The 21,884-nt window shown below is 37.5% G+C and overlaps 1 protein-coding gene across 4 annotated transcripts in view; it reads right to left on the reverse strand.

Moving 5' to 3' along the window:
• Positions 1–21,487, reverse strand: part of alpk3a (alpha-kinase 3a) — a 56,296-nt gene extending 34,809 nt beyond the window's left edge. For 2 of the 4 annotated variants that reach the window (XM_046865265.1, XM_046865268.1), the window contains exons 1-7: positions 21,406–21,487; positions 20,825–21,074; positions 20,235–20,258; positions 19,733–19,854; positions 17,649–17,766; positions 16,037–17,444; positions 1,956–4,284 (exon numbers count right to left, since the gene is read on the reverse strand). In XM_046865265.1, coding sequence (XP_046721221.1) covers positions 1,956–4,284; positions 16,037–17,444; positions 17,649–17,766; positions 19,733–19,854; positions 20,235–20,258; positions 20,825–20,955 — 4,132 coding nt within the window. In that variant the 5' untranslated portion in view covers positions 20,956–21,074; positions 21,406–21,487. Of the gene's footprint in view, positions 1–1,955; positions 4,285–16,036; positions 17,445–17,648; positions 17,767–19,732; positions 19,855–20,234; positions 20,259–20,824; positions 21,078–21,405 lie in introns of all 4 variants that reach the window. The other 2 variants (XM_046865266.1, XM_046865267.1) reach the window with 2 other exon arrangements.
• Between the last annotated feature and the right edge of the window lie 397 nt (positions 21,488–21,884).

Genomic DNA, 21,884 nt, shown 5'->3' on the forward strand with positions numbered 1-21,884 from the left:
ATTTGCATATTATTTTCTCAAGTTTCTTGCAACCCTTTTGACTACTTGCAACAAAACATTTGATGGCTTACGCCCCAATATCTTTTCAAGAGTAGTGCATCCCTCTCAAAGAAAATGTTTGACTTTTCACAGTCAGTTAAATCTCTCTTTTGGGCCATTTTGCTAATAATTAGGCATACCATGATATAGGGCGTTGATCTCTTTATGCCACACCCTCCCTTATTCATGTTTATCCAGCTTTGAGATGGAAAATACGCATAGAAATTATGATTAGGTCAAAATACTCACTTGTCTAATAATTGTGCACACTGCAGAAAATTCTATATTACACAGAAATGCAGTATAACAAAGCACTGCATTATAGACAAGTATCCCATACAGTGAGCATAAATGCTATTACTGAAGCCAGAAACCCAATTAACACAGCCCAACAAATTTCCTTTTACTGCAGCCACAAATGTGCCACCCACCTACATCATCTCTACCAGAAGCATTGATATTAAACTTTAATAAAATATTTTTTTTGTGCTTTTGTGCATTTTTTCCATGCGTTGCGTTTCGAACTGTTTTAGCTGACCTTTCCTCATGATGTCCCGTTTTTCTTGAAAAGCCTGTCTTGTAAATGTGCTTGTAAGTGTATCTGCGACTAACTACATTTCTTCTCTTCTGTCAGCCATTGTGGAATGAAAAAAGAGCTATTAAATCCACACAAATATATTTGAGCTTGTGCACTTTGCTACAGATGTAGTTTGCAAGCTCTGTCTAGTGCGCTCTCTGACCATCCAATCAAAGGACATGAAATTCAGAAGTTATTGTACAATACTGGATTGACTGGCCAACTTGTAATCTACAACAGTAGGTTTAAGCAACAGTTTCAAGCAACATGTACCTTAAGATATAGGCACCTGCAGTGCTGATTGTAAAGTCTCACAGTGGATTCATTTGATCCTGGCAACATGTGATTTAATAGGTAAAATCTGATTGGATACCCTAACCTAAACTAAAAGCACTACTAAAAGCAGTACATCTGAGACAAAAGCTATAAAATTAAGAAGATAGATTATTAGAAATAATTTAACACATATTCATGGACAAAAATATATTGGAACATAAATCACTGATTCTCATAGTATTTAGGCCAGCAGAGAAGGTCTTGCTGGCCCTGATTACCAATCACTATTTGTTAGCCATGTTCTATCGTACTTGGCTTGAGAACAGTGCACACACCTACATTACACCATGTAGGTCTTGTTTTTATCTAGACAACATAGGTTAAAGGGCAGATGCTGCCCCTTTTATTTTTGTGAACTTAGCCTAATGTATTTTTTTTGTTTGTTTGTTAGTAAGGTTAGCTTATTTTGTAATATACCTCCTAGAGTAACCTCTCTCTTTCTTATGTTCGTTTCTTTTCACTGTCCATGCTCTCCTGCCCCTGTGAGTCTAGTTTCATAGTCACCCTTGAAGGTTTTTCTTTTGTTTTCCGAGTTGTGGTGGTGTTCTGTTTTTCAGTCAGTTTTTTTCTTCTTTTAAAGCAAAAACAATGTCCTATTTATATTTAACATATTTTTGGTTCAAACAAATTGCAATAATTAAATTGTTATTGTTGTTGTTGTTACCCCTAGGCCCTAGACACTGGAGCAACATAACAGAGTGACTACAATTAATTATAAATTTTTGTATATTGTTAACTGTTTATAGTTACTGTACATGTAATGTACATATACAATGTAAACATTAGCAAGAAGATATTTTCTGGTAAAATACAAAATTTAGCCAACATGAAGGTATTCCCTTACAGCCTCTCGTATTTGAAGTTAATACGATTTTTTAAAAGTGCAGATTGTCAACTAAGTTATTTCTGGTAAGAAACTTCAATAGGTTGCAGCCCTTGACTTAATAATGACTTAAAATCTGAGATATTGTCTTTGCTCTGTTATAAAGCTAAATAAATTTACCTTTGTAGGGGTCTATCCTTTCTTTTTCTGAAGGTTTGCTCTCTGTGTTTGACATGTTGATCTCCTCTGAAGGCTCCTCTTTAGGTTTGTGCAACTCCAGCATGGTTTTACGGCGACCTAACAAAGGTGAACGTTTTTCCATCTGCTGTGCTTGTTGCCCACTTTGAAGTTGCAAAAAAGCAGCCCTTCGTGCCTGGCTGGGTGACAAGTATGGGCCATCTTTTTTGCTTTGGGTATCTGAGCCTTCATCTTCAGACTTTGTTTTGGCAAGGTAGATTTTTCTGCGTGCTCCAGATGCCAGTTCCTCTGGGGTGGCAGAGGGGATAAGAGTAAGGCTGTCTCTACGTTTCATCTTGGGGCTGCTCTCACAGGATAGAGTGGATGTGGGGGTGCTGCCTCCACTCTCTTCTCCTTTCCTCTGACTTCCATTCCCTAATATGGAAACAGTAGAACCCTGGCTTTCCAAGTTAGGGTTATTTTTCGCCATAAGTCTATGCAAACTGGCTGGGCTTAGTGGGGGAAGTGTTGGTCCAACAGGAGTTGTTAAACCAAGTTTCTCCATAGCAGGTTTATCCTTTTGGAACCTGTCAGCATCAGGTTCCACTTTTGATTCTTTGTTTAGATTGTCTGTGTCATAGGCAATGGCATTTTGTGCTTTTGGTGACAATGCCAAAGAGACATCGGAGTTCAGTTTAGTCTCCACTAAGGTATCTTTCTTAGTTCCTTCACTGTCAGAATGACCCACCACCTCTCTAAATATAATAGCCAAAGACTCTGGTACTATTTCTTTTTTCATACTGTTTTCTGTACTACTTTCTACATCTGTTGTAAGAATTAAGGAAGATGAATAGGCATGCATTTTATGAGCGGCACTGTCTGGATTAACTGTATCATTAATGACACATTTTACAAATTCTTTCTCCTCTTCTTGGGCAGGTATAATATCATCGGCACATGCTATGCTGATTATAGGGATATTAGTGTTGTCATTTCCTCTCCTCCAACCAACACTGACCCTGGTTGGTTCTTCATTATCAACCATTTGAGCCTCTAAATTATCTGGTTTAACTTGTGTTCTCTGGTCAAATGGAAACCACTCATGCTGAGGAGACGTAACATCTACAGGCTCTACATTTATCATCACTTTATTATCTTCAATATTTTTGTTTGAAGCCCTTGAGGCAATGCCTGTTGGCTCCAGAAAAAACGGTTTATCATCTCTATGCATACTTGCATCCTCATGAACCAGTGAATAGGTAACTCTATGAGGTTCTGTTAACAGTTCGTCTATTCTAGGCACACTGAATGGTTCCTCATGTTTTACTTTTTCTGGGACTATAACCTTGATTTCTTGAGTACATGGCACAGTTCTCATCTTTGCCACATTTTTTATTACTGTTTCACGTGTATCAGGAAGTATTATGATTGGAGAGACAAGAGATTGGTCCCTAAGGTCAACTGTGTGCCTTTCTGGTTGTACTTTAGTATAAAACTTTGTTTTTTCAACTGCTTTTAAACTCTCTAGTCCCTCAATTTCTGCTTCCTTTTTATATTTACAAATTTCTATATCTTGCTCAGATATCAATTTTGTGCTTCCTCCTTTGCTATCACCTCTCTGCTCAGTTTCATTAACCATCTTTTTTTCTCTATTTTCATCATGCTTCTGTGTATTTTTTTTTAAACTGTAAAATGTATTACCCTTATTTCCGATGATGGTTTCTAATTTATTAGTATTATGTCTACCAGAGCCTGCTGAAGACTCTTGCACATTTTCCATAATCCTATTAAGAACCAGAACAGAATTTCTATTTTGTGTAGTTTTACTCTGCATTATAAAAGATTCCCCATGACTGGTGTCAAGTACTGGGGTTGATTTATTTTCAGAAATGGCATTGCATTGTGGACTTTTGGTAACACCAACAGTATCTGTTTCTGAATTCTTTGAGGAATCTCTCGACTCTGCTATTGCCATATCCTGCTTGTTTTTACTTCCTATATTGAGATTACATTCTGGTATTTTCTCATTCAATCTAATACCATTCTTGTGCACACACTTTTTGGGTACCAGGAGAGTTGCTTGGTTGACTGATGTAATTTGAGCTTCAGAACAACTATTGCAGCTTTCTAAGTCTGAACTGTTCAAATGTGGCATGGAGGCTGTTGCTATCACTGAGAAGTCTGTAGTATCAACTTTTTCTTTCACAACTTGTATTTCTTCACCATCTTGCATCCTTTGATCAGTGGGAGCAGTGCATTCCTGCCCAGCAGTCTCATGACACACTTGAACCATGTGCTCATCGCTGGTGGGCTCTGTATGTTCATCTGAAGCCTTAAGACATAAAGACATGGTTAATCATAAAAAACTGCACTTACTCACATATGCCTATAAAAGTTAGCCAACCAAATGGTCTGGATTATAATTGATCTCAATGGTTAGGAAAAAACTTGTCTTTTTTATTACTCATCACTTTGGGCTATATTAAATATTATGTCAAACAGTTAATTTAAGCCAGACAATTTGGCAAGCTTGAAGATAACAATATAGCTGTTTCAATTAAGACTACTTGTATCGATAAGAGTACTTGTGTACAAGAGCCCTTGTTTCTTCACATGTTCACGATTAGGATTGGTTATACACCAAAAATGTTTTAAAGTATTCATCGCTGTATAAAAAAAAGCCTGCCCTTGATCCCTCTCAGTCCCACTTAGGCCAGTATTAAACCTGTCTTTTATCACAAACATCCTATAAAAATATTGTGCACAAACTGACATAGAAATAAGATTCCTGAAATGTTTTAGTCAAGATTTAAACCTTGTTAAAGCACAGAGACACCCCTGGTTATAAATGTAAATGATCAACTATTGGTCTCTGATCCGGATTTGTGTTTCTTGACCAGAGTGTAACTTTTGATACCACTAATAATACAATGGATTTGGAATGAAGCCAGAAGAGGGCTGTTCACTTGAGTATTATATGACTGTTTTCAGTTTGTAGATGTAAATTGTGAAACACTCGTCCTAAATACCTTGATGTGATTGACGCCAGCCTTTCATTTGATACTGATGTAGATATTAGTGGGGTATAATTCATGTCAGAAATATTAGTAATAAGAAATTCTTTCTCTGAGTACATGCTGGCAGTGAATGTGAGCATAGAGCATAGGGAGTGTGAGAATCAGGGGCGTAGATTACACGGGGGACACTTTTTATAAAAAGTAAATTCCTCCCCCTCACTTTTTTAGTGGAGAGTTGTGTTCACGACATGTTGAGGTTTTAATGGAGCAATGTATATAAATGCAGCGTGATTTAAAATTTAAAGAGACAAGATAGTCTATACATGACGTTCACGTAGCCATGGCAATCAGTCACTCACTTGTCACGCGCCCTAGTACTGTAGCTCGAGTCGCATTCAACATTCGGTTGCGATGAGCTCAAAGCGGCAAAAACCGATTCACTCCTTTTTTTTTTTACAAAAAAGTCAAGCAGTGTAAGTTGGCATATGGTATCCGAATTGTGTTGCACAATGTTTAGTAACTCTGCCTGTTGCTCTTGTTGAATAATTAGCAAGTTTTAAAGGTTTTAAAGGATTATAAGGAAAAAAACTGCTTGGATAAACGTTCACTTTTTCTGTGTATTTTCTATAAACTCTTTTATAACGTCTTTTGTTTTAACAAGTGTGTTATCAAAACCCTTCAAATAAGAATAAAGATAATGTTGAACTGAGATTTTACAGCATGTTTAACTCTGTGTGTCACGGTATGTACACGGAGAGACGAGGACGATGAATAGTACCATTAAAGATGTCATTTTAATAATAAGGAGCAGGTAAATCACACATACATACAATGTAGTAAAGACGATAACCGACAATGAGTGAAGACAGTGGTGATGAGTATAAATAGAGTCCGGGTGAACAGACAGGTGAAGGCGGGAAACAAACATGGTGGATGACGGGGTGCAAAGGATGATGGGTAATGTAGTCCGGTGAATAAGGGTAGATGATAGGGGAAACATTACAGTATGCTGATAGTTTTTATGTGTCGTCAAGGATGAGCAAGAAACAGACAGCCTAGGTTTGTCAGGGCAGATTCAGTATGTTACACAAGTACCTTTACAGGTGAGAACAGATGTGGCTTTTAACACCTGGCTGCTTTTGCAGGTTTTTTTTTTTTTTAATATCTATTTATACACAAGTGTTTGTAGGATTATATATGGACCAATCATAAAAAAATTTAATTAGTAAAATATAGAAAAAAATATGTAACACATTAGTATGATGAACAACTGCACATTGGCTGTTTATTAGTAGGCTACTTAGAAAGCACATATTAATTCCTTATTCTTTATGACCATATTCTGCATCCCATAATCCTACCTAATACCTAAACTTAACTACAACACTACCTTAAAAGCTAATAAGCAGTAAATTAAGAGTTTGAGGCGAATGTCAAAGTTAATAGTGAATACGTGTTCCCCATACTTAAGTGTTAAACAATTTAGGATACAAATTATTGGTTAATGTCCAGCAGTGTACTTAATTTGTTATTTTCTTCTGTATGTCACTATTGACACAGTCCCATCTAAACAGTGTTGCTGTGTGTCACATCCACAGTGACAAAATTAACAATATAAATAGGGAAATGATTGCTCAGCTGTTAGATGGGAAGGAACGTCGCAGAAACACTTTTGGCAGTTTTAAGTAGCTTTATATATTGAGATATATGTTAGCTTTAACACTGTCTAAAAAGCTACTACTTTTAAACAAACCAGCCGGGAAGCTTAAAAGATGTGACACTAAATGTTTATTTCATCTCATTGTATAATTGATATAGGGTCTTGACATGTTTGTCAGTTAAGTTCAATACATATTTTCTTTGAATAGTTTGTTTTGAATTACTTGTTTCATTCCTGAAACATGGACTGTAGAATAGAACAAAATGAAGTATTATTTGAATGTGCAAGTATCCATTACTGTGTGCCATGTACTGTGCATACACAAAATACAATTTGAAATATGTAAACAATATACTCTTAGTACCATTATAAGGACATCTTTGTACTTTATATTTAAAAAGGTACACATTACTACCTTAGAGTACCAATGTGTACCGTAATGTACAACACTGTGGCAACATTGATTAAAAGTGAAAGGAATGCAGCCTAGCTACTAGAGAGGTGGATGGGCATGAAAATGTGAATGTTGTAGCAGCATCCTGAATGAACATTGCATTGCACATTGATCTTGAACAGACAGAGTTAACTTAAAAGGGAATTGTAATCAGGGGGTTCACTTACCACTGTGCTTCCCCTTTTCATCCCCTTCCAAGAAAGTTACACTGTCTAACCTCCCCCTTTTATTAAAGATGAAACTCTAATGAGACAACTCTCTACTCTAACTTACTATTGAAAGTAAAAACTATAAAGAATAAATCTGACCTGGTTAGGTATGTGGTGTCATTTAGAAGGTTCACAATAATGATCTCAAACAGTAACACCAAGCTGTATCACACACACTATCATTTAAAATAGATGGGTTCAGTACATAGAAGTACATTATCGATGCACTGACCCAATTGATAAATTGCTTCAACTGCAGAAAAAAATGGACACCTAGTCTGCACATGTCCCCAGGTAGCAGGGAGAAAAGACAGTACAGTGGGTGAAGGCATTGCTTCAATTCAAGACCAGTGGATCATGTGGCCAGGGAAAATCCTTAAGCCTCATATAGAGCAGCATTAACTAGTGCAGTGACTGGGCAAGCCAACACTGAGAAACCTTTGGACAAAGCTGCTGAAGTGTTACAGTAAGTGTTGAAACCAAACTAATACCCAGCCAGTGTGTGAATAGAACAGACAGTGCTGAGATTACTTTACAGGCTGAGCACAGTTCACAATAATACAGAGCATGACACTGATTAACACAGAAATGCAATACTAGTGATTTAATTTTACTATCAGAAAGTGTTAGTGTAATGATGAAAATATAAAAGTCTAAAGTTCAAGTTTCAAAACAACTTAAAAAATACTATAGTGCAGAAATAAAACTGAACAATAAGCAGCCAAAACACTTTTAAAGCAAAAGTGATGCTTTGTTATCCCAGTGCAGAAAAAAAAAAATCTGAAGCAATTAAAAATAGTGAGTAAAGGCTGCGTCAACTACTGTATAAAAAAAGTGCTTCACAAAGCTAAACAAAGTTTAATAACTTGCTAAACAATGACTGCATTAAAATGTTTGAGTTCCTTGAGTTCTCATTTATCACAGGGTTGATCATTCAGACTTGTTAGAGACATGCCACAGCGGGCCTTGTAAACCCAAGCACAACATTTTTGAGAAATAGTCTCAAAAGGGATTAAAGGTCCATACATTTTTTTTATTTATAAGCCTAAAAAGGTAAAAGAGAACAAAGGGTAAAATCAAATGAAAAATTAAGTTCTACAGTTCCTAAAGGAAACAACAAAAATCTTTTAAAAGTCTTCAACAAAACAACCTTTACCAAAACCTTTGTTAGTAGGCAAAAAAAAAGGCTACACAAGGAAGAGGGCAAACTTATAGAAGACACCTTTACATACTCATAGAAACAAAGCACAAGGTTTGACCACACTCCCTTAAGGACCAATCCACAAACTGAAAGAACTTAAATTCACACAGACAAGTGGCAATAGTTAGCTTTAACAAACATTTGGGTAAATAAATGTGGAAATTGATGCTTTTAGTGGACAAAAGGCACAAGGCAAAGTCGTGACGGGGCTCCAAATCCTGACATTGTTGGCTTTAAGCTTTTTTTTTTGCCATCCTTTAGTCATTCCCATGACATCTTTGAATATCAATGAATTGAGAGATAACAGGAACCGAGCAGTTGTACAAAATAATGTATCAGAAAATAATTTATTTATTGTTTTTACAAGAGAACCATAATGAAAATCTTTTTGACTAGATACAGGAATGGGGTGGCATTTACTGCCTGAGCCACTAAACCTGCACTAGTGGAGGAGTATCATTTTATTGTAAAAAAAAAAAAAATGTACAAAGGCTCTGTTTAAAAAAAAGTTTTTGTATATGCATTTACCTCACCAGTAGAAAGATTAGAAACTGCTGACAATGTAAAACTGTAATAATAAAGAGTTTCTTGTAAAATAAAGGATTTTTGCTTGTGATTTGATTTTTACTGCACAACAGACAACATTGAGAATAACCATATAACCCAACATGCTTCTAACACATGGCTCATTCAAATACTTAAACATGAGTAGCAAGAAGCACATGCCAATCTTTTCGTAATTCTCAAACATGGGCTCATGTATGGAATAATTTTAAACCTCTTACAAGGTTTAACATGCTTTATGTTTTTTGAATATCAGTTCATCATTATCAGTAGTTGTTTTATTAACAGTGTTGGACTTTCAGACCAGACTTTGGTTTCAAGCATATTAATATTTAACTTTTAACCGAAGAGTGTGTATCTTGCATTGTAACATAGCTCTTTTAAATAACAAACAATTTTATGACACTTTTACCTTCTATCTTTTACACTTTACCTTGAAAAATACAAGAGATGTTTTATGTGCTTACAGTAGTGTAGAAACATAGGTAAATGCAAATTAAACAGTTTTTTCAACAGTTCACTGGGAATGTCTGAAGGCAATTGGCAAAGTCAATAAAAATGTGGAATCTGAAACCACACAACTCTAATTACTTGCTATCAAGTCCAAGTCCAACCTCTGACAACATCTCGTGATTCAGTCTCACCTAAAGCTCCACATGATCTTATTACAACAGCTAAACCAACTACATGTTTGATAAATACGATTTCAACTTAATTACTGAAAGAAGTGTTACATACAGCTGGAGAGCCACTTCTCAATATTACTAACTCCTCGCTATCTTTAGGTCATGTCCTTAAACCCCTTAAGCTGGCAGTTATTAAGGCTCTTATCACCCTAATTTGGATCCTTACGAACTATCGAATTACAGACCCATTTCAAACCTTCCGTTTATCTCTAAAATTTTGGTAACAATTGTATCTGCCCAGATTTTTTACGTGCTGTGTTTGACACTTAAGATTACAGTGGTGGGCTGCCAGGGCCAGCAAATCCTTCTCTGCTAGCCTAAACACTATCAGAAGTACTGACCTACATTTACAACCTAAATTCTAATATTTGTTTCATGAAATTATATTAATTTATTTCCAAAAGTTTATTTTCTTCATTTTGTAGCATTTCTCTTAACTGCACTGCTTCCAGTACATGTATGTGGATGTTAGATTTTTTTTGTCCAATCAGATTTCAAATTCTATGTGCTGCCATGTCAAATCCGCTCAGGGCCTTCAAATTTGTACTGCTGGCCTTTCTACCATAGAGAATATTAACAATGAATCTGTTTCTTTAACCAATCAGAATTGAAATTCACCTCACAGGGACAGCTAGCTGGCCCAGAATAGCGTCAGCATTTTTCCGTCCTCTGGTTAGTTGGTCGGAGGGAAACTGTTACAGCTGGGATCAACTATAAAAACACATCTGTAGTGTTCTGCAAACATTAATAAATCTGAGTTAGACTTTTTTTATGCCTATGGAGGAAGAGAAATTTATTTGGTCTCGGACATACTTAAAAATCCATTTTCAAGAAAAGCTAGACATGGTGAGAAGGTCGGCCAACCCTGAAGCTAGCTAGCTTGTCTCAGCAAGGGTTTGTTCGCCACTTCACTTTTTGTCATGTTATTAGACAAATATTGATTCTAAACTGCTCCAGATGATGTAGGTGGCACAGTTGCACTTGTAGGATAGAGGTTTGGAGCTTGCTTTAGTAAAATGGTTTTCACCTTCCATATGCATAATGCCTCTCTCGCTGTAATGCTACGCGTTGTTATACTGCGTCAAATGCACAGCCCGCCACTGATAGATTGACTTTCTCTTAGCTTGCTTACAGAATTACAAAGGCATTCAGAAAAAGGCATTAGGATGGTTAAGATCCAATCTATCTGGGAGAATTATTCAGGTTAACGCTATTAAAATACGGGGTGGATCAGATCATAGTTTTAGGACCTGCTTTTAAACACATTATATATATATACTTCCCTTGGGAAATATCATAAGAGGGCATAGGATTAGTTTCGATTGTTATGCTGATGACACCAAGCAAGAGTATCTCACAAAAGTGAGTACACCCCTCAAGTTTCAACAACCATTGTAGTATATCTTTTCAAGGGATAATACTATAAAAATGAAACTTTGATACATTTAGAGTAGTCAATGTGCAGCTTGTATAGCAGTATAGATTTACTTTTGAAAATAACTCAACATACAACCATTAATGTCAAAATAGTTGGTCATGGAAAGGTGACTTAGAGGTTCCCCGGAATTCAAGCTATTATACTTGCTTACTGTAATTATTACGTCTTAGGAGTTTATTAATTTATAAAAAATTTTTTTAGCAACTCTATGTTAATGGTCTCAGCGTGATTGTATATATAATCGCAGTCCCATATCAGTAGAACAGACCAAAAATAAAGAGCTCAGGTTTGGGGAAAATTCTGTCCTACTGATGTAAGAGTTGTCCCGGAGAAGATCTTTATTAGGTGTTGGTTTATAACCCATCTCCTTCAACATATGGACATCAGAGCAAATGGTGTCTTTGTGTACCATCCCCGGACTCTATAGAAATACAGAAATCATCCAAACAACATCATTAATGATGATCTGCAGGAGAAGCTACACAATTTCTGCTTGCTTCAAGGACTAGGCCTCCAGACCTCGGCAGACAGAGGATGGGGAATTTAAATTGTTGCATGAGGTAGCAGAAGCATGGAAAGCGAGCAAGGGCCGATGCTAGACTAAAGGCTATCCCTGGCAAATGTCTGCTCTCTGAACAATAAATTGGACTACATCAGACACCAGCAAGCTACTGGTGAGTATAGACACTGCTGCATCTTGTTTTTAAGAGATGTGGCTGAGCAACAGGGTTCTGGACCCCGCCATTCAGCAGGATGGGCTAGCCGCATTTCATGCCAAAAGAAAGACAGGTCTGTACAGTAAGGCTTGCGTTGGCAATCTGTGGGTTTACGTCAACACAGAATGGTGTAAGAACTCTGTACTTGTGTCCACCTACTGCTCACCGCTGGTGAAGTTTATGGTTGTGAGGTGTAGACCTTTTTATTTACTCTGGGAATTCACCACCGCTATCATGATCTCACCTAGTGCTAATACTAAGGAGGCACTCTGTGTACTCTAGGGAACCAATAGTGAACAGCAGAACACACCCTGATGGATTGTTTATTGATGGCCGGAGATTTCAATCATGCAAATCTTAGGTCTACTCACTAAGTTTTATCAGAATCTGGACTTTGCAACCAGAGGGGAAAACACACTGGATTTTGTTTACACAAACATCCAGGGTGCATGCCGGATGAAGCCCCGCCATGTTGAAAGCAGGTGAGAACCAATACTGCTTGCTAGAATTGAGAATGTTGTTGGAATAAAAGGAACAGCCCTCTCCTGGCGTAGGTCTTATTTGACTGATTGCTATCAGTTTGTGGATGTAAATTGTGAGTCCTCTACACTTTCTGAGGTTAAGTTTGGTGTTCCGCAAGGATCTGTCTTAGGCCCACTGCTTTTGTCTTTATATATGCTGCCTCTGGGTGAAATAATACATTAACATGGTATTCGCTTCCATTGCTATGCTGATGATACAAAGCTGTATATTTCAGCAAAGCCAGATGAGAGAGATCAGCTTGACAATGTTGAGGAGTGTGTAAAGGATATTAGACAGTGGATGCTTGATAACTTTCTTCTGCTCAACTGAGATAAGACGGAAGTAATTTTACTAGGACCACATGCAGCTAGAAGTAAACTTTCCGATTACATAGCATCTCTGGATGGTGTTTCTGTTTCAGCATGTACAGCAGTCAAAAGCCTTGGTGTGATTATTGACTTTTGCATTATTTATGCAGAAAAACTAGTTCATGCTTTTGTTAGATCTAGATTAGACTACTGTAATGCTTTACTGTCTGGGTGTTCGAGTAAGTGCAAAAATAAGCTTCAGTTAGTTCAAAATGCAGCAGCAACTAGATCTAGAAGGGTGTTAATAATTATACTTAACATATTTAGGGGGCATCCACACATTTTTTGCCAGTCTCATGTCAATCTTGAGTACCTATAGAGTATTGCATCCTTTATATGTCAGAAGAGTCCTTAGTTTTAGATTTAGAGTTCAGATTTATAATGGAAATATACACCTTTACACTTCTCCTTAAAAACAGCCAAGCTCTAGGAAGCGTGCCATGGAGGAAGCAAAAGAGTCACAAGCACATGGCTTTTGCGATCATCTGCAAGCTGTGTCATCACTATAAATAAAACAGGACCAAAAACTTTATAGTCTTAGTTTAACTATGGCTAACAATCAGTTCCAGCCATATACTGTATATTAGATCCAGAATTAAATCCAGAGTCTGAAATTGAACATCAAGAATGTTGTGTCTATATAGTACTGTATGTACTGAAAATATTTATCTTTCACAAAAATCTACCTGTGCAAAACTTGATTGGACATGATTTGGAAATGCACACACCACTCTAAAAAGGGGCCCCACAGCCGACAAATATCAGAGCAAAAACCAAGCCATGAGGTCAAAGCACCTGCCTGAAGTTCAGAGACAGAATTGGTTCAAGTCACAGACCTGGGTAAGGCTACAAAAATATTACTGCTGTAATGAAGATTCCCAAAAATCGAGTGGCCTCCATAAGTCACAAATGGAAGAAGTGTGGCACAAACAGCACTTCCAAGAGCTTGTCACCCAGCCAAATTGAGCAAATGGGGTAGCGGGCCCTTAGTAGGAGAGGTAAGCAAGAATATCTGCACGTTACGTATGTAACGGGTCCCCGAGGAAACGAGAAGCTGCATCAACAATGCTTTGGGAACGCATCCACGTTGTCCATGCTCTAAATCATGTGTGTAATCCATCCAATGGAAAGCGCAGCATCACCAGTGGGGTGAAGTCATGAACAGGAAGCTATAAAAAGTGCATGGAGTGACGCTGGCTTCTATAAGAGAGAAGGAAGCGCTCAGGGATGGTGGAAGTGTGGCATGGAGATGCAGCGCCGCGTTTCAGAGTTACATACATAACCTGGAGATGTTCCCTTTCAGGAACTTTGTTGTTCATCCTGTGGATGTTAATGTCCAGTGCTTGCACCAGGCACAGCCGGTTGAGCTTTTCCTGGTCTGGGGCCTAAAAAAGAGGAGGATATAATCCTCGGAACCTTATAGGTTGTGGGACAATAGAGGGCACTTTAGAGATGTATCCCGTTTTAGGGTACAGAAAGGCACTAGCCATGCCTGGAGTGAGCTATAGAAAAGAGGGGGCCACAAAGAGGGCCTGTAAATCCCCTACTCTCTTAAGAGAGCAAATGGCCAGGAGGGACACAGTCTGGACTGTGGGGTGTCACCAGAAGGCACCATCTTGCGGCATACAACCTCCTTGTGGAGGGAGCTCTGGATTGGGGAATGGTCTCTACCACCTCTGTGGAGAGACCGGAATCTTAGAGCTGTGCCCCCTCAGGTGCCATAACCACAGCCTCCACAACTCTGAGCGATGGTAAACTACTGCACCCCCTACTTGAGAGAGGAGATCCCTCCTGATAGGAATCTCCCAGGGAGGTTCCTCGAGAAGGGCCACCAGGTCCACGAACTATTAAGGAGAAGGACTCCATCCCAGTGAACTCTCTCCAGAACTCCTGGAAGCAGCATGATGGGGGGAGGCACACAGGCATAGCCTCAGCCCCAGATGGATCACAGGCCCACAGAAGGATCTGGCATGCCAGCCTGTACAGAAAGGCATGAGCACAGACCCCCAGGTGGTTGATGTACGAGACCACCTGAACGGATCAACACATGGTGACCTCTGAGGTCTGGTAAGAAAATGCTTCAACGCTAGAAGCACGGCCAGCATCTCTAGGCAATTTATGTGCCGCAGGAGATGGGGCCCTTCCCATAGACCTTGGGTGGAGTGACCACTCATGACTGCTCCCTGTGAAGGATGCATCCGTAATAAACGTTACGTGACGACCGGGAACTCATACCACGAAGTCCTGAGATAGGAATCTGTGATCTCTCCAAACATCTAGGGCAGGTTGGGGTTCGCTGCATGACCTTGGTAGTACGGGGATATTGCCCCTCCGTAAGAACCCTTGGTCCTGAGCCACTACTGAAGCGGTCTTATGTGCAGAAGGCCAAATGGAATCACATTGGACGCTGCTGCCATAAGCCAGACCAGTTTCTGGAACTGCTTGACAGTGAGTGACTGCCCTTCTCTGATCCAGCTTACGGCCGTAATGATGGACGCAATGTGGGCAGGAGATAGCTGCATGCGCATTAGGGTCGGATTCTATACAATGCCTAAATAAGTGGTTCTGAGTTCACACTCATTTTGGCGTTCAGCTGAAACCCCAGCTTCTTTATGTGAACGAGAATGACATCTCAATGCCGGACCGCTAACTGCTCTGATTGAGCTAATATTAAACAATCATCAATATTGTTTCGTAAGTGGATGCCCTGAAGCCTCAGGGGAACCAGAGCCGCATCCCCACACTTTGTAAAGGTGTGGGGTGAGAGGGCAAGACCAAACGGAAGGACCCGATATTGTATGCCTCGGCCCAAAGAATGAGGTCAGCTGACTAGCTGAATATACTGAATGACCAGGTTATTCCATCAGTGGATTTTTTGTTCCCTGATGGCATGGGCATATTCCAAGATAACAATGCCTGGATTTGTCTATATTCATCTATCTATGTATATTTTATCACTTTTATGTTAATTCTAATTCTTAATTTTATTCCTATTATGCACATTGCCTCTTGCACCTTTATTCAGCACTTAGGTTCTACCTGGTAAATGTTAGGTGCTATATAAATAAAGATTGATTGATCTGGCTCAAATTGTGAAAGAGTGTTACAGGAATCATTAAATATCATTTCCACACATGGATTGGCCATAACAGAGTTCAGACCAGAATATATATATTGTGTGTGTGTAATTTTATATACATAGAACATTGATAGAAATATTAAAAAGCGAATGAATAGGAATGATCTCACCTCACAAACTGTCAGCATGATGTTCTTTTGAAGTGCTTCTGGACCAGCTGCCTTTTCTTCTTCTTGGGAGATCAATTTAGAGGCTTTGATATAAGTTTTAGTAAACCCATGAATGTGATTATCAAAATTCAAACTTTCAATTTCAGTCTTAATATCTAATGAAGGTGTTTCCGTGAGAAAATCTGCATTTGCATAAACCTTTTCACTCTGCTTTGGCTGAATTATTGCTGTAGGTGCAAGCTGATCTGGCATGGTACCACAAACAGCAGATGTTGTCTTGTAATTTTGTGGCTGTGTTTGTAGGAGATTACCAGTTTCTTTATTAACAGCCATGCTTTCATTTGCAACACTGACTTTGTCACTGACTTTCTTTGAGGAGTCTTTGATCTCAGGTGATTTTTTACTCTTTCCAAAGAATATATCCTTTAGGGAATGAAACACAGAGCTGAGTGCAGACTTTGGCTGATACTCTGTTTCTTTGTATACTGATGTCTTTGCTTCTGAAACAGCATCACCTCTGTGTTCAGGCTTGAGCTGTTTAACATTATCTTGTACATTTTCCAATGAACCTTCATGGTCTTCTTCACACCACCGTTCCCACTCTTTATTCTTAACTGATTCACATTTCATTGTTTCCCCCTCTTTGATTACCTCTTTCTCTCTTTTCCTTTCTTGAATGGTGCTAATATTTGTGTTTTTTATCTCCTGTGACTGAAATGTAGTCTGTTGATGTCCATCAAATTGTAATTGCAAAGAGTCCGCCAACATTTTTGCCAGACTCATTACCTCATGTGGGTCCATCCCGTCTCCTGTATCTTGACTAGATTTAGTAGTAAAAGTCTCATCAAATCCATTAGAGATTGTGATTATATTTCTTTCTACTTTCTCTTTGGTGGATGGGGTGATGCCAATAAATTCTGCCATCTCAGAACTTTGGATAAGCTGTTGATTGCCATTTTTCTGACTTACATCTGAGCTCATATGTATGTGACCATCATTTTCCTTACTTGGATCTTCAGATCTCATTGGATTTTTCTGGACTTTTACTAAAAGCCCATTTAACTCTTCATTAGTCTCTTTTGGCTGTTCATCGGTTATTTCCATGTCTTTAACTTCATTGTCCTCTCCATCCTGGATAGATGATGAATTGGGTACTAAACCATCAATCCACTTAACAATGTTCTGTCCGCTGCTCAGTTGTTCTGGTAGAATGTTATCCTTTTCATGGCGGTAATTGTGCTCTAACTCTCTTCGTTTTAGCTCAGCCTTCTGTTTGAGTTTGGCAAAGAACTTCTGGTGGATTTTGTATTCACTCATAGTGCCCACCTCTAATACACCAGAGCATGAGACAATGCCCTTGCTGTTCCTGGCTGATGCCTGATAGATGGCTGCATCATCCACTGTGCAACTAGAAAAAATTGACAATCAGTATAAACACATTAAGCAAGACTGATGTATAAGATTTGAAGTTGTCATAACACTAAACAAAATTCAGATTATACTATGTTAAAGTCAAATAATGTAAAGGTTTTTTATTATTCTTTTAAAATACGGGTATATAAGTATCGCAATCTGCTAGGAAATTAGTGAAAGTCAGTTCTGAGCAACATACTTGTAAATATGGAGCATATGGATTTTGCCATTGCGAAAAATTTCGTATTTGGGAAGACCACAATATCTGTCTAATTCCATGTCATCTTTATACCAAGTCAGCTCAGGAACTGGGTAGCCTAAGAATAGAAAGAAAAACAGGAAATCTTTTCACAAATACTTACATTTTAAAAAAAGCAAGTTGCGTCTGTTTTCACCAATAGTAGTCAATAATAAAACAACAGTGTAGTGAGTATTTGTTTAGCTGAGTGAATCTTTAAAATTTTAACAAAAAAAATTTAGCAAATCTCAATGAAAAGGAAATGTCATGTTTATTAATGTTTAGTCTGTATTCTTAAAGTTCATTGTCTCAAATACAGCAAAGAATTTTAACAAATCTTAAAGCATATTCAAATGAGTGATTATTTAACTTCAGAATTTAGGCAAAACATTACTACTACTACACTGTATCACTAATGAAATTGATCATATTAATTCACATTAGAGTTACAGATGTACAGCACATTTATTTATTTGTTTTGTACTGTGCCTCCAGCAACAATTCACCTTTTTTTATTATATTTGATGTTTATTGTATAATAAACAGCAAATGTTTATTAGAACAAGATTTTTTCCCTGTTCTGTTTGAAGTGATTCTTTTCAGAAATCAAACTGCATAAATTCATTTGGTGTCCTCTGAATAAAAAAAAATAAAAAATCAAACACGTTAATCCTGCTATCATGGGGGCCAAGGAACTGCCCCTGAATCTTCAATATAATTTTTTTACAATAGCACAGAGAATGTGATATAAAATATCAAAAAAAGCTTTTTTGATTTAAGATTCACAATGCCCTTTACTAATTTTGCCACCCTTTGTCATTTGTCACAATTAATAAGACCAAGGAAGCAGCAAAAGGCGATTAAGGTCATTACAAATTTCCAGTCAAATGAAAGTTTAATAAATCAACCCAAAAGCGGTGTCCTGTAGAACATGTGTCTACACTGTCTCAACACATTATTAAGAGGATGGTTTCAATAGCCAAAATCTCCAAGGCTTACAGCTGTTATTTTGGAGGGTTTCAATGAAAAAGGTTCTACTTTCAGCCAAAAACTAAATTAAAAATCACGCATCATTAATTTGCCAAGCACTACTGGAACTATAACAAACTGGAACTAACTAACAAATGATATAGGTGTATGTGGTCAGATGAAACAAAATAAAGCTTTTTGGCCCACACAGAGAGGTAGACAAATTGAAATGTTCCCCATGCCTATGGTTAAATATAGTGGTGGCTTTTTAAATATAATGAGCTGTTTATATGCCATAGGACCTGGACATTTTGTTATTATACATGGCATCATGGCAATGGCAATTGACTGCCTTCCGCTAGAAAGATTATGATGGTTGGATCTTCAGTGTGAAACATGGATTGTAGGATTTGGAGAGATTATGTATGAGGGAATGGTCTCAGATCAATTGTTATGAAATTTCCAACTTTATCATGCATTATAGAAGAACATTCAGAACTGTAATCTTGGCAAAGTGAGGGAAGCATAAAGAATTCACTAAAAGGGTGGCAATAATTCTGCCACACATTTTTTTTATTAAACTGTAGTGTGCTTGCAATTGTTGGACATCCATTAAGCATAATATTTTTGTGAATTTTTAAACATAAGAGAAAAATGTTCTACAGCCTTTCTGCCTATATTTACTGTGTGCCAATATTACTGTATAAAGGGCACTGTAATCAGTTGGGGGTAATACTTCCTGCAGACACTGTATGCTAGCTAATGGAGAAGCTAGAGTCAGACCACTGGGAAAACCGTGCAATGATTTGAACCTACTGAAAATCAGCCCATAAGTGCTACTGCCCCCAGCAGCTAATTTTGTGCTTGATTAAATGAACAGTGGTTTACAATTACAGTTTATATTTTGCTTTTGATCTTTTTCTTACAAATGTAATTTTTTGTTAGAAAGAATGTGAAAGTTTGCAAAGGTACAAATTCAAATAAAAAAATGTAAATGAAAAAACGTTTTGATATTTGAGTTTTTCATTAATTTGTGTACATACACTTCCGGTAGTACAACAGCAATGAAGGCCTACCTGTGACCACACAGGTGAATTTCACGTTGCAAGCCTCTGATACTGCCTTAGACTTGATTGTAGTCTCAAAACATGGTTGAGTCTCTTCTGTCAGCTGAGACATGACAGTACAAAATGTACTCCTGAACATGGAAAACCATATAAATTGATCTTTAACTCACAAGGTATTCGCGATTCAATGTATAGGCTTTTTCAAACCATTGGAGATACAACTAATTATGGCTGGATATATAGGTTTAAAATGGAGGTAGGGGTGTTATATGGAGGGATCAATGATTTCACATTGCAATTGCTTTGGGGAGAATGAGTAGTGATTTCAAGTTTATTAAATACCTTCACAGCATTCTTTGTGGAACTTAAATATTTGTATTACAACCAAAGTACGATATAGAAAGCTCAAAATAAATTGTCTGCTTTTTGTTTTAGCAAATACAAAGATTGGATGTTGGAGTAGTTTGTTAGACCCAGTTAGTACAAATTTATTTTTTTAAGTATGGTTTACCTCATTGGTTTGTAGTTTGAATACCTGTGAATTGTTTAGAATGCTATTTAGTTAAAAACATATAAAACAACTTATAAGACATGGGTATTACCATAAGTCATTATTCTACTTAAGAAATCCTATCTATACAATCTATATCTCTTTTGACATATCATTTTGAAATGTCAGCTGTTTGCATTCATTTTACATATTTTACATTGATATTCCTCTTATAAACTTTTTCATCATATCAGTATAACAGCAGCAGTATCATATTATTAAATATATTTATCCTGCTTTTTATTGTTAAAACAATAACTTATTTAAGGGGGCAATGACTAAAACAAAATCAACATATTTTCATTTTAAAATATTAAATAATGCCGTTCTGTGTGTAGGAAAATATTAGAAAATGCTTAATAATTAGTACAAGTAGGTTGCAGTAATTATTATACATAGCTTTCTACTGGTAATCAGTGAGAACTCACCACACAAACTGATGTGATGATATGATCAAATGATAATTAGAGGATAGAATAGTAATTTGCTTCTAAACAGCAACTAATCAAGTAAATGTTCTACCACACTTGGGAAGAAAAATGCTCTCTTACCTGTTTTCAGGCCGGACACTGGAGATGTAGTTGCGGCTGTCTAAACGTGGTGAAGGGACATCATCCCCATTTTGACTGCCATATCTCCCATTGCCAGAATATGAATGTGTCATTGTCCTCCGTGATGTCATTTTCCAGAAAATACTCTGGTTTATATAATCCAAATAAATGTTGGTTTGCTGTATCTTTGTTTTTTGGAATTGAACCCCAATTCCTAGTAAAAAAATACTCCACTCTACTGAGTCTGGTGCTGCTGACAGGGAAAGAGCACTTCATAAAATTTAACAAACTTTTAACAACAATGAACAAAGTTTTAACAAATTGAATCAAATTTAGACTTGATGCTAATCTTTAAACATTATTATGGTGATTACATGAACATAAGATGATGAATACAACAGATATAACTGGTTATAAAACAATATAGGCATCTACTTAGACAGAGTCTTTTGAAAATGTATAAATAGAAGCAGTTAGTTGTAAAGCTACATTTTAAGGATGTGTGCAGTTATAGATGTGTGAAAAGGAAATGCTCACTCTAACTTTACATTTCTGGACAATACTTAACTATTAATACTCACCATTTGTGTGTTTTTCTCGTTGTTTAGAGGTTGCTTTTGCTGGACCAAAGCTCTGCAACTGTCAATCATGCCTGAGCATGTGGTGCCAGATGGGCACTATTTATAGCAGACCTACAAATAGGTTCAAGAGCACATCACATTTTCTAAACTGGGCACCACCCCAAAGCCACATGCTAGGACACTGCAAGGAAGAGTTAAAATCAATATCATACACAGCCATTGATCACTGTCATAAAGATGCAGGTCAAAATATATTTTTATGACTGAGGCACAGTTGGATAAACTGCTTTAGATAGTACCTACTAGGTGACTTAAAAAGTTCATACATTGGTGGTGGAAGGGATCTGTTTCACCAGGGGATTGGACTGTCTAAAAGCAGCATTCAACCTTAATTAGGGCAGCCTCTTTCAGATGATACTGCCACTCACTACCCTCAGCTCCTTTCCAGTGTCAACATACTTGGCTACTGCTCTAGGCCT

This window comes from Silurus meridionalis, chromosome 13 (assembly GCF_014805685.1).
Source record: "Silurus meridionalis isolate SWU-2019-XX chromosome 13, ASM1480568v1, whole genome shotgun sequence".
NCBI lineage: Eukaryota > Metazoa > Chordata > Actinopteri > Siluriformes > Siluridae > Silurus > Silurus meridionalis.